General features: G+C 43.4%; 1 protein-coding gene across 1 annotated transcript in view; it reads left to right on the top strand.

The window, feature by feature from the left end:
* LOC126457894 (calpain-9-like) overlaps positions 1-13,136 on the top strand; it is a 1,049,120-nt gene that overhangs the window by 977,724 nt on the left and 58,260 nt on the right. The window contains exon 6 of the mRNA XM_050094564.1: positions 7,535-7,709. Coding sequence (XP_049950521.1) covers positions 7,535-7,709 — 175 coding nt within the window. The remainder of the gene's footprint in view (positions 1-7,534; positions 7,710-13,136) is intronic.

The raw sequence follows: 13,136 nt of genomic DNA, 5'->3' as shown, positions 1-13,136 counted from the left end.
CTCGTCAATTACATATGTTGGAAATCGGGGTTTCTTTTGTGCCACAATTTCGAGCAGTTCCGCCTTCCTTAAATATTCTCTGAAATCTACTCTTCGCCGTTTCAACCACTGAATGATATCGTCTTTTTTTGTTGCCAAGGTTGGTGCCTTATCGTGAACAACGGAATGATAAGGCGCATTGTCCATAACAATCACTGATGGACTTGTCAGATTCGTCATAAGCGATGTCTCGAACCATTCTTGAAATACTACACTGTTCATTTCTTCATGGTAATGTCCCGTCTTTTTTGACCGAAACATTTTCAAGCAGTTTGGCACAAAACCTTTCGATGTTCCTGCATGTAAGACAATAATACGCCCTCCTTTGCCAACAGGCACTGCCATTGTCCCCTCGGGCGTTCTATCATTCCAGCCTCTACGTAAAGAATGGCTGGCATTGACCCAAGTTTCATCTAACCACACTATACTTTCGAATTCCACACCCATGACCCTGCGCAGAAATCTGCACCGCCATGCAACTACATCTGTCCTTTCCATTAATATTTTGCGTCCGTTAAACAGTGAATAGCTGAAGCCTATGTCTTTCAACACTGTACGCAATGAAAATTTTCTCCCTTTAAAAAGATCGTCTTTCTGAAGCGACACCAGTAATTTAGATGGAGTGGGATGTTCCCTTCTCTTATAATAGCTGTATATATGACGACCAAAGCTGTCACCTGCTTATTTCTCGGTCGCTTCTTTCCTGGTGTGTGCAGCTTTGTTGTGCTACTCTCGTCACAATCTACACTATACTGTTCTTTCCCTATCTTTACAACAGTGTTCTTACTTATTTTCAATGCTGCTGCAGTTCTCTTCACAACCTGAACAACAGGAATTAAGGGCCCACCTTTGTCCATTTCTTTCTCAAAGTAATCCCTCACAGAGCACACGAATTCACGGGCTGGGTATGTAGCACACTTTTCTTCCTCCGTTTCACTTCTTGTGTTGGGCTGGTACTATCTGCCGCACTAGACATTGTTTACAACGAAACATAAACAAAGAAGCACTAAAAACAACAAAAACGAAATAAACTGCGAATTCAACTTCATACAAACGACGAACGACCGCACCGCCTGCACGCGAGACACTGGTAAGTTTCATAAGCGCGCGCGACCGGGTTTCAGAGCGGCAACGTGGCCCTTGCTACCCGCTCAAAGTCAGGCCGTCATTGGCTGCCTGCCTGCGGTCGCTAGGCAACGGAAAGACGCTACCGAGCTGTCAATACCAAAGACTCGTCTCCCAGACTATAGTGGACATTAACATGGAATGTGTCCACCATTGGCCTGTATGACGACTGTCAGGGGATGCTTTCAATCACGTGTCTAAATGTCTGTCGAGGAATAACAGCTCAGTCTTCCTCGAGACTCAAAACAAGAGAAGGAGTGATGCGGGCGCTGGGATCTGAAGTGAAGTCGACCCTGTCTAACCCATCCGAAAGGTATTACACAGATTTCACGTCGGAACTACGGGCAGTCGACCCCAACTCAGGACGGTTATTTTCCACGAACCACTGGCTCACAGATGATGTTTAAGGGGGTTGCATGTCATGCTGATGCTATCAATAATGGTGTCCGGACTGTTGCGCTACTGTACGCAGTACACACTGCTGCAGACGTGTTCATATTTTTTCGTATGTAGTGTTTTCTTAAGTAGAATAACTGGTTCGCACCGTGAGCGCGAGTAACAGCCCCACCTACTCCATTCTTCACTGTGCCGCCCCTGGGTAGCCGCGCGATCAGAGGCGCGTTGTGACGGTTCACGCAGCTCCCCCCGTCGGAGGTTCGAGTCCTCTCTCGGGCGTGAATGTGTATGTTATCCTTAGCGTAAGTTAGTTTAAGTAGCGTGTAGATCGAGTGATCGTACCTGTGGTCTAGGGGTAACGTCTTTGATTCTTCGGTCCCGGGTTCGATCCCCGCCACTGTCTAAATTTTGATAAATAATCAGCATTGGCGGCCGAAGACTTCCGGCATAAGAAGTCAGCCTCATTCTGCCAACGGCCTTGTCAAAGAGGGCGGAGGAGCGGATATAGGTTCAGGGCACTCTCTTGTCCTATGGGTGGGAAATTGCCCCTAAAGGCGGAAGAATCAGCAATGATCAACGACATGAGGATGCAGAAGGCAATGGAAACCACTGCATTAAAGACACGTAACGTGTATCCACAGGACATGTGGCCTGTAATTGAAGAAGTGTCATGATGATCTCTCCATTGGCAAAAGATTCCGGAATAGTCCCCCATTCGGATCTCCGGGAGGGGACTGCCAAGGGGGAGGTTACCATGAGAAAAAGATTGAATAATCAACGAAAGGATAACGTTCTACGAGTCGGGGCGTGGAATGTCAGAAGCTTGAACGTGGTAGGGAAACTAGGAAATCTGAAAAGGGAAATGCAAAGGGTCAAACTAGATATAGTAGGGGTCAGTGAAGTGAAGTGGAAGGAAGACAAGGATTTCTGGTCAGATGAGTATCGGGTAATATCAACAGCAGCAGAAAATGGTATAATAGGTGTAGGATTCGTTATGAATAGGAAGGTAGGGCAGAGGGTGTGTTACTGTGAACAGTTCAGTGACCGGGTTGTTCTAATCAGAATCGACAGCAGACCAACACCGACAACGATAGTTCAGTTATACACGCCTATGTCGCAAGCTGAAGATGAACAAATAGAGAAAGTGTTTGAGGATACTGAAAGGGTAATGCAGTATGTAAAGGGGGACGAAAATCTAATAGTCATGGGCGACTGGAATGCAGTTGTAGGGGAAGGAGTAGAAGAAAAGGTTACAGGAGAATATGGGCTTGGGACTAGGAATGAAAGAGGAGAAAGACTAATTGAGTTCTGTAACAAGTTTCAGCTAGTAATAGCGAATACCCTGTTCAAGAATCACAAGAGGAGGAGGTATACTTGGAAAAGGCCGGGAGGTACGGGAAGTTTTCAATTAGATTACATCATGGTCAGTCAGAGGTTCCGAAATCAGATACTGGACTGTAAGGCGTACCCAGGAGCAGATATAGACTCAGATCACAATATAGTAGTGATGAAGAGTAGGCTGAAGTTCAAAACATTAGTCAGGAAGAATCAATACGCAAAGAAGTGGGATACGGAAATACTAAGGAATGACGAGATACGTTTGAAGTTCTCTAACGCTATAGATACAGCAATAAGGAATAGCGCAGTAGGCAGTACAGTTGAAGAGGAATGGAAATCTCTAAAAAGGACCATCACAGAAGTTGGAAAGGAAAACATAGGTACAAAGAAGGTAGCTGCGAAGAAACCATGGGTAACAGAAGAAATACTTCAGTTGATTGATGAAAGGAGGAAGTACAAACATGTTCCGGGAAAATCAGGAATACAGAAATACAAGTCGCTGAGGAATGAAATAAATAGGAAGTGCAGGGAAGCTAAGACGAAATGGCTGCAGGAAAAATGTGAAGACATCGAAAAAGATATGATTGTCGGAAGGACGGACTCAGCATACAGGAAAGTCAAAACAACCTTTGGTGACATTAAAAGCAACGGTGGTAACATTAAGAGTGCAACGGGAATTCCACTGTTAAATGCAGAGGAGAGAGCAGATAGGTGGAAAGAATACATTGAAAGCCTCTATGAGGGTGAAGATTTGTCTGATGTGATAGAAGAAGAAACAGGAGTCGATTTAGAAGAGATAGGGGATTCAGTATTAGAATCGGAATTTAAAAGAGCTTTGGAGGACTTACGGTCAAATAAGGCAGAAGGGACAGATAACATTCCATCAGAATTTCTAAAATCACTGCGGGAAGTGGCAACAAAACGACTATTCACGTTGGTGTGTAGAATATATGAGTCTGGCGATATACCATCTGACTTTCGGAAAAGCATCATCCACACAATTCCGAAGACGGCAAGAGCTGACAAGTGTGCGGATTATCGCACAATCAGCTTAACAGCTCATGCATCGAAGCTGCTTACAAGAGTAATATACAGAAGAATGGAAAAGAAAATTGAGAATGCGCTAGGTGACGATCAGTTTGGCTTTAGGAAAAGTAAAGGGACGAGAGAGGCAATTCTGACGTTACGGCTAATAATGGAAGCAAGGCTAAAGAAAAATCAAGACACTTTCATAGGATTTGTCGACCTGGAAAAAGCGTTCGACGATATAAAATGGTGCAAGCTGTTCGAGATTCTGAAAAAAGTAGGGGTAAGCTATAGGGAGAGACGGGTCATATACAATATGTACAACAACCAAGAGAGAACAACAGTGCTCGTATTAAGAAGGGTGTAAGACAAGGCTGTAGCCCCTACTCTTCAATCTGTACATCGAGGAAGCAATGATGGAAACAAAAGAAAGGTTCAGGAGTGGAATTAAAATACAAGGTGAAAGGATATCAATGATACGATTCGCTGATAACATTGCTATCCTGAGTGAAAGTGAAGAAGAATTAAATGATCTGCTGAACGGAATGAACAGTCTAATGAGTACACAGAATGGTTTGAGAGTAAATCGGAGAAAGACGAAGGTAACGAGAAGTAGTAGAAATGAGAACAGCGAGAAACTTAACATCAGGATTGATGGTCACGAAGTCAATGAAGTTAAGGAATTATGCTACCTAGGCAGTAAAATAACCAATGACGGACGGAGCAAGGAGGACATCAAAAGCAGACTCGCTATGGCAAAAAAGGCATTTGTGGCCAAGAGAAGTCTACTAATATCAAATACCGGCCTTAATTTGAGGAAGAAATTTCTGAGGATGTACGTCTGGAGTACAGCATTGTATGGTAGTAAAACATGGACTGTGGGAAAACCGGAACAGAAGAGAATCGAAGCATTTGAGATTTGGTGCTATAGACGAATGACGAAAATTAGGTGGACTGATAAGGTAAGGAATGAGGAGGTTCTACGCAGAATCGGAGAGGAAAGGAATATGTGGAAAACACTGATAAGGAGAAGGGACAGGATGATAGGACATCTGCTAAGACATGAGGGAATGACTTCCATGGTACTAGAGGGAGCTGTAGAGGGCAAAAACTGTAGAGGAAGACAGAGATTGGAATACGTCAAGCAAAGAGGTTAGCACAGCAAAGGAATTCGTGGCGGGCCGCATCAAACCAGTCAGTAGACTGATGACAAAAAAAAAAAAGGCCGAGGGACCAATGACCACAGCAGTTTGGTCCCATAGGAACTTACCACCACCACCACTACTTCAGTGTTGCCACTACACATCATGGCACCTAACGTTCTCCAGGCATTCGCCGAACGTGAACTCTACGATCGGATTGTCAGAGTGTGGCGTAAATCAGAACAGAGACTCTCGTTTCCTCTGATCCACTGACCAGTGGCGTTAATGTTTGCATCACATCAAGCGTCGCTTAGTACTGACTGCAGAGATGTATGTCGTATGAGGAGATACTTGACAGTTTTAAGCCATTCCTTTTAACTACCTACGCACAGTCACTGTACCGGCTGGACCGCTGGTAGCCCTTTGGAACTCACGAGTGATTCCTTCCGCTGATTCATGCGAATTTTTGCAAGCTTACTTCGCAATGCTCGAGGGTCCCTATCGTCATTATACGAGATCTGTCTGTTCTTGGTATAAGTATTGTTATTCCTTCGTGTTTCGACTGCACAGCCATATCGCCAATTGTCGACTTGGGCAGATTTAGAAGGGTCGAAATGTATGTGAGGGATGGGGAACTGCCCGCATCTCGTGGTCGTGCGGTAGCGTTCTCGCTTCCCACGCCCGGGTTCCCGGGTTCGATTCCCGGCGGGGTCAGGGATTTTCTCTGCCTCGTGATGGCTGGGTGTTGTGTGCTGTCCTTAGGTTAGTTAGGTTTAAGTAGTTCTAAGTTCTAGGGGACTTATGACCACAGCAGTTGAGTCCCATAGTGCTCAGAGCCATTTGAACCATTTTTTTGATGGGGAACTCCAGTGACTAGTTCACGTTGGAAGTCACTGAGCTCTCGTGAAAGACCCATAATGCTGTTACTGCATGTCTACTGACGACACAATACCTGCTTTTACACTGACTGGTCCACCTCTCCTGACATCCAATGGTCAACTCCACATTAGATAGGGCTGTCTGGATACGATTGACTAGATCTACATCTACATCTACATGTACAAAGTTTCTCCGCAAGCCAGCGTACGGTGTGTGGTGTAGGGTACCCAGTACCACTACCAGTCATTTCCTTTCCTGTTCCACTAGCAAATAGATCGAGGGAAAAACGACTATCTATATAAGTCCAAATGAGCCCTAATTTCTCGTATGTTGTCTTTGTGATCCTTACGCGCAATGTATGTTGGTGACAGTAGAATCGTTCGGCAGTCACCTTCAAATGTCGATTCTCTACAGTTTCTCAATAGCGTTTTTCGAAAAGAACGTCGCCTCCCATTTGAGTCCCCGAAGCACTTGTGTTCCCGTAACACTTCCTGTTGTTCTAACCTGTCGGTAACGAATCTAGTAGCCCGCCTCTGAATAATCTTCCGATGTCTTCCTACGATCCGACTTGGTACGGATACCAAACAGTCGAGCAGCGCTCAAGAATAGGTCGCACCACCGTCCTATATGCTGCCTCTTTTACAGGCGAACCACTTTTCACTAAAATTCTCCCAATGAGCCGAAATCGACCATTCGCCTTCCATACGATAGTCCTCACATGCTCTTTCCATCTCATATCGCTTTTCAACGTCACACCCAGATATTTCAACGCTTTGGCCGTGTCCAGCATGTCACTAGTAATAGAGTATCCGAACATTACAGGTTTCTTCTTCCTGATTATCCGCATTAACTTACATTTTTCCATAATTAGGGCTAGCTGCCATTCGTTACACCAACTGGAAATTTTATCTAAGTCGTCTTGTATCTTCCTGCAGTCACTCAACTTTGACACCTTACCGTACACGACAGCATCATCAACAGACAATCGCAGATTACTCCTACTCTGTTTATCTGTAAAGAGAACAACAGCGGTCCCATCACACTTCCCTGGGACATACCTGACGATACCCTGCTCTCTGATGAACACCGGCCATCGAGGACTACATACTTCGTTCTATTATTTAAGAAGTCTTCGAGCCACACACGTATCTATGAATTTATTCCATAAGCTCGTACCTTCGTTAACAGCTTGCAGTGGGGCACCGTGTCAAATGCTTTCCGGAAATCTAGAAATATGGAATATGTCAGCTGCCCTTCATCCATAGTTCTCAGTCTATAATGTGAGAACAGGGCAAGCTAAGTTCGGCAGGACCGATGCTTTTTAAAACCATGCCGATTCGTGGACGTAAGCTTCTCAGTCTCAAGAACATTTATCCATATTGAAACTGAGAATATCTTCAAGGATTCTGCAGCAAGCAGAAGTTAGGGGTACGGTCTGCAATTTTGCGGGTGCGTTCTTTTACACTTCTTATGTACTGGAGTCAGCTCTGCGTGTTTTTTAGTCGCTTGGGACTTGGTGCTGTGCGAGAGAGTCAGAACAAATGCAAGCTGGACGGTGTGTATTAGGAGCTGGCACGTGTCTGCCGCAGGCTGTACGGCAGCTACGAGAGCCTGCAGCAGGGCAGCGCGACGCGGGCGCTGCAGGACCTGACGGGCGGCATCGTGCAGAGCTTCGCGCTCTGCTCGCAGGACCGCTACCTCACCTTCCAGGTGCTCAACAGCGCCGTGCCGCGCTCCAGCCTGCTCGTCGCCAGCATCAACCCCGTGAGTACCCGCCGCCGCCCTCTCCACCTTCACTTCTCAAAAGCGTTTTCAGTGTCCTCACTGGTGTACACGGAGACTCTGAAGTGCAAGACACTAATTATTTTATCCCTATTATTTGGAGAACACCGTAGCTGTTTTCGAAAATTACGCTTTAGGAAATACTGCAACTAGCCACAAGCTTTTTTCTTATATGATTTATTGTACCATTACTAGTTTCTGCCCTGAGGCCAACGTCAGATGGTAGCGTTGACTTCTTTGCAAGTTTTACATTTGCGTCCTAAAATGCAGGGTGACTTTTTCCACCGTGTACAAAACTACGGGGATCGATCGATGAGGGGACACGAAACAGAAAAAGTCTAATGAGCTTACGTCCGGACAAACATGGTTTTCATGCTAGACACCATTTACTCTATCACACAGTGTTACAGAGACTGCGGGCTGATACGCGCTGCACCATGCAGTTACAGTATGTGCTGAAAATGGTTTCCATGTGCCTCAACTACTGCCTGTACACGCCGTAGCCTGTTCCATCTCGTATCTTTACATCGGCCACGCTGCATCCGAACAGTCTCAAAGGCATACTCAATACGCTGCTCCAGTCTCTCCATATCTGGAATGGCCTCTGCATACACGATACTTTTGAGGTGGCCCCATAACCAGAAATCGTACGGGTTGATATCTGGTGAAGGAGCAGCCCGTGCAACTAGAGGCCGTCGTCTGATCCATGGAGCAGAGAAGCCACCATTGAGATGCGTCCGTACGTTAACGAGAATTGGGCTGGAGCACCGTCATGTAGCAGCTACATAACCCTTAGAATCATCAGTGGCACTTCTTCCAGCAGGGGAGGCAAAGTCACCCGCAAGAAACGCCAATAGTTCGGGCCTGTTAGGTGACGTGGAAGGAAGACTGGTCCCAAAATACGGTCGCCAATTATCCCGGCCCACCCGTTCCGACTGCACCCATGCTGGTGATACGCTGTCATCATACCATGGCGGTTCTTCATACTATACCACAGATGACTCTTATGAAAATTGAAGATACAAATCCGCATAAAGGTGGCCTTATCGGTGAACAGGATGGATGAGTCAAATCCCGGAATCGTGGTTGACTGGCGAAGAATCCGTGACAAAACTGTTCCAGATGAGTAAAGTCTGTCTCTAGTAAGCCCTGAACACGCTGTGAGTGATAAAGGTTGTATCAACTGTCATGGAGAATGTTCCACACGGTCGTCTGGATTACCCTGTACCGGTACTGACACGGATGCCGCCTTCCACAATGTTAATCACATTTTCCTCCAAGTCTGATGTTCGAACATTCGGGTATGTCTTTCATGATTTCCTGCTTCCTGAAACGACCCTGTCTCAGACAAACAGCGAAACACGGTTCCATACATTGAACACGGTGGTTGTTGTCGGCGGAGAGAGGTCTCGTGACACAACCTTGCTGTCCACCGCCCGTTGCCATTTGCTTTTCCGTAAGTAAACACCATGTTGGCAAGCTCTCGATTCGAATACGCTGTATCACATCCACTACAAGGTAAGTCAGGAAGAGATGTGAATCGGACACATTACCAATTATAACGGCAGGAGAGTGCCCTAGGGCATGACGTATGTGGAACAGTACCACCGTCTAGGAGGCATAGTGTAACTGTGGCCACATGGTACAGTGCATATTAGACTGCAGTCTCTGTGACAAAGTATAATTGAATAAATGGGCTCTAGCATGGAAACCATGTTTTTCCGGATATAAGTTCATCAGACCTTTTTTGTTCCGTATCCTCTCATCGATCGATCCCTACAGTTTGTACACGGTGGGAAAAATCACCCTGACAAACAACATGTGATACATGGTTTACAAGAGGTTTTAAATTTGCGACCCAAAATACAACAAAGTTTTTGTGATTACATAGTTTCACACTTGTATATGCCCTATACGTTTTACTTACTTCCTGAATATATATATATATATATATATATATATATATATATATATATATATATATATATATATATATTATTACAATCAAGTGCCACAAGACAAATTGCCTATTGTGACAACCCATGGGAAAATCGTACAAGTACCACATTTTAAGTACCTGGGAGAAATCATCCAGCCATCAGGGATCAACCTAAAGGCCAATGAGGAAAGAATAAAAGAACTACAGAAAGCATATAAACTCACGTGGAACTATTACAACAAAAAGTCCATATCCATTAACGCAAAATTGGGGCACTACAACACTGTCGTACTTCCGGAGGCACTGTATGCATCTGAAACAACACAAATAGGTGGGCAAACTAAAATCAAAGAAATAGAGAAACAAGAAAGGAAAATTCTCAGGAAAATTTTTGGCTCGATACAAGAGCAAGGAATCTGGAAGAAGAGACCAACATCAGAATTATATAAATACACAGACAAGATTACGGATACAATAAGGAAAAGAAGAATGCAGTTCTACGGGCATATCCACAGGATGAATGAAAACAGAATTTCAAAGCGAATTCTTAAAGTCATCAACTCAGGCAGGGGATAAAAGAAGTTGAAGAGGACCTCAGACAAGCACACGTAACAGTAAACGATGCAGAAAATAGAACTGAATTCAGGAACATCATCAAAAAACATAAATTTGACACCACAACACAGAAGAGACTAGGATGCAAATGTACAGCGGAGCGAAGGAAACAACACAGTGAACACATGAAGAAAATTTGGGCTCAGAAAAAACACAATCAATCATCATAAAGGAATTCAAGTTCAAACGCTCTCTTAATTGGGAATAATCGAAAATAATAATAATAATAATAATAATAATAATAATAATTACAATCAATTATTATCCACGGACTGAAGTACATGCAAGAAGGCGGATACATTTGTTTACATCGGCTGCTGATTTGATGAGCCAACGAATGTGATATGTGTACAGATATGGCACATCTCTGGAGATGTGCCAGATACTTCTTGATAATACAGATAATTTTATACAGTTAAACATTTAATTATTTACTTTTGAAAGACTCTGGTAATGGCCAATGAACAATTTTGTCTCTGCTTGTTAATATTATTTCTATCATTTCAAATTATAGGAGTCGTATGAAATTTTGAAGAAAAATTTGGTTTCTTAATATTAATTGATCATCCAGTAACAAGTCGGGTTTACTGTGAATGTCGTTGTATATTTCTAATTTCTCTAACAAATTCATCTGTACTTCTGTTTCGACAAAATGTAATACCTCTAAGTTTTCTTCGAAGCTTACCTCTGAGCTTCCGTATTGGAGCAAGTGAGTAGCGAAAGTTGACTTATTTAGCTTGTTGAACCTGGGAGCATCCATATGTTCTCTCCTACCAGTTTTGCCAGTGTAAAGTTTGTGGCATTGTTGTATTTTAGGACACAAATGTAAAACTTGCAAAGACGTCAACGCTACCTTCTGACAATGGGCTCAGGCATGATGCTACAATAAAATCACTTCAAAATGTGTGGCTGGTTGTAATATTCCGTACAGTGTAATTCAAGACAGTAAATTTAAATTAAATGAAAATAATTTATTGTGTTACCCACTATCTAGGTTTCGCTGTTCTATTGATCAGAAAAATATATTTCAGGGAAACGCTCTTTTGTTGTGTTTAGGTGGAAACTATGTCTGCAGTAAAATATTACTTTTGGTCTTTAAACATTGTTTTGAAGACGATGGTGCCAAAAAGAACACGTGAGCACCATGACACTCATATCAATAATCTTAATAGAAAGTAACTCTAGTACACACCTAATGCAGTCTTCAAACATATCAGTCGATACCTTGAATTATTTTTCACTTTTACAACGACCTGCTCATATAGCGTAATGCGCAGAGCTTTAGCTTGCGAGAGTGGGAGTTGAATCAGGTGAGGATCGAATCCGCGTGTCTGATTGACGACCGTGGCTTGTGCACCAGCCACAATGAGAGTGGTTTTTAAGGCGCACTTCTACCTTCATTTAGGTGAACGCTGGGCTGGTCGTCATTTTCTGCCTCAAAAACGGCAACACGCAAACAGCTAAAATTCGATAACACACAGAACAAAGTTTACACCATCAGACAGCAGGCGCACTCGACTTGCCTTCAGCAGGTTACCCCGACAACTGTGGCATCAAATAGCTAAATAAGATAAAGAGCCAAACTTGAGCACAGCGGAGCCCGTAAGTAAACAGTGGCAAAGCTCTGACGAGAAATAGTAGTTCTCATTATTTACAACATGTAAAGCCACATCGCAGTAATGGAGATTCTCTAAGATTTTTGACTATACTTTTTTTTTAATTATTTCATGTTGAAATATGTTCCTAATATTCTTGAAATGCATATGGCCAAGAGAGAGACTTCCTACATACTTCGACAGACTGTTTCCTACAGTTTACATTCTCACTCAATGCTACCTAAAGATTTTTACTATGGTTTGGTTGCGTGATTGCTAATCACCAAGGAGTATGAGAAGCACTGCTTCGCGAAAACTTTCACTCGTCAGTTTCTGTTACGACATGAATGTCACTTGGTTTTTTAAAGTTCGATTTGAGGTCCGGATTTTGCGGCCACCTTGGCGCTGAACGAACGTCATCGTTCACATATGCCATGACAAAAGCGACATTGTGCGAGACATTTTACTTTTCACTTTGAAACAAAGTGTATCAAACGCAGTTTTATCACACACATTGCTGAAATCAACCAGTGTTAAATTGGTTGCCTCCCATCTGTCTATTAACTCTCTAAGATCGACTATCATTTTATTAACCTTGTGTTTAGCTGTGGAGTTTCCAAAATCCCTCTCACATTTATCGTCGATGTAAGTGACAGTAACTTGTAAGTAAGTTGAAAAATGAAGTTCAAACCATTTCATATCAATTATATGATGACAGCCTTTAAGTATATTTATTCTTGGCGAACAGGCTGAATTAAGTTTTTCTTCCCACTCTGTATGAAATTTAATAGTGACGAGAGAGAAACTAAACATGCCAGTAAGAACCAGAATAATAACTTCAGCTTCGTTTTTCCTTCTTTCTTTATTCATTTATCGTGAGTGTGCATGCTCCATCATTACATACAACCTCAGAACAGACTCTCATGAAGTCTTCAGTAATGAGTTTGTAATAACACGTTTTAATAAAACGCGTTTGTAGAAGTGCTGACTTGTGGTGGTGGTGGTGATGACTAGCATTTTGTCGCAGCTTGAAACATGGGTGGTGTCGATAAAAAGTAATTTACTGCGTTCTGCGGAAACTAGATAAACAGCAACACACTTTGCTTTTCATATGATGAGACAGTGCAGTGTTCTCCACGGGACTTGAAGTACTGACACGCCGTATTCAATAGAACAGGCAGGCCAGGTTTTGGCGGTGAGCACATTTTGTGTCATTCTGGTCGACAGTTCCCTATATTCCTCGTAAGGTTAAAGTGTTGG

The sequence above is a fragment of the Schistocerca serialis genome, chromosome 2, assembly GCF_023864345.2.
Source record: "Schistocerca serialis cubense isolate TAMUIC-IGC-003099 chromosome 2, iqSchSeri2.2, whole genome shotgun sequence".
NCBI lineage: Eukaryota > Metazoa > Arthropoda > Insecta > Orthoptera > Acrididae > Schistocerca > Schistocerca serialis.
Note: the sequence above shows the minus strand (reverse complement) of the source record. Positions and strands in the feature narration are given on the sequence as shown.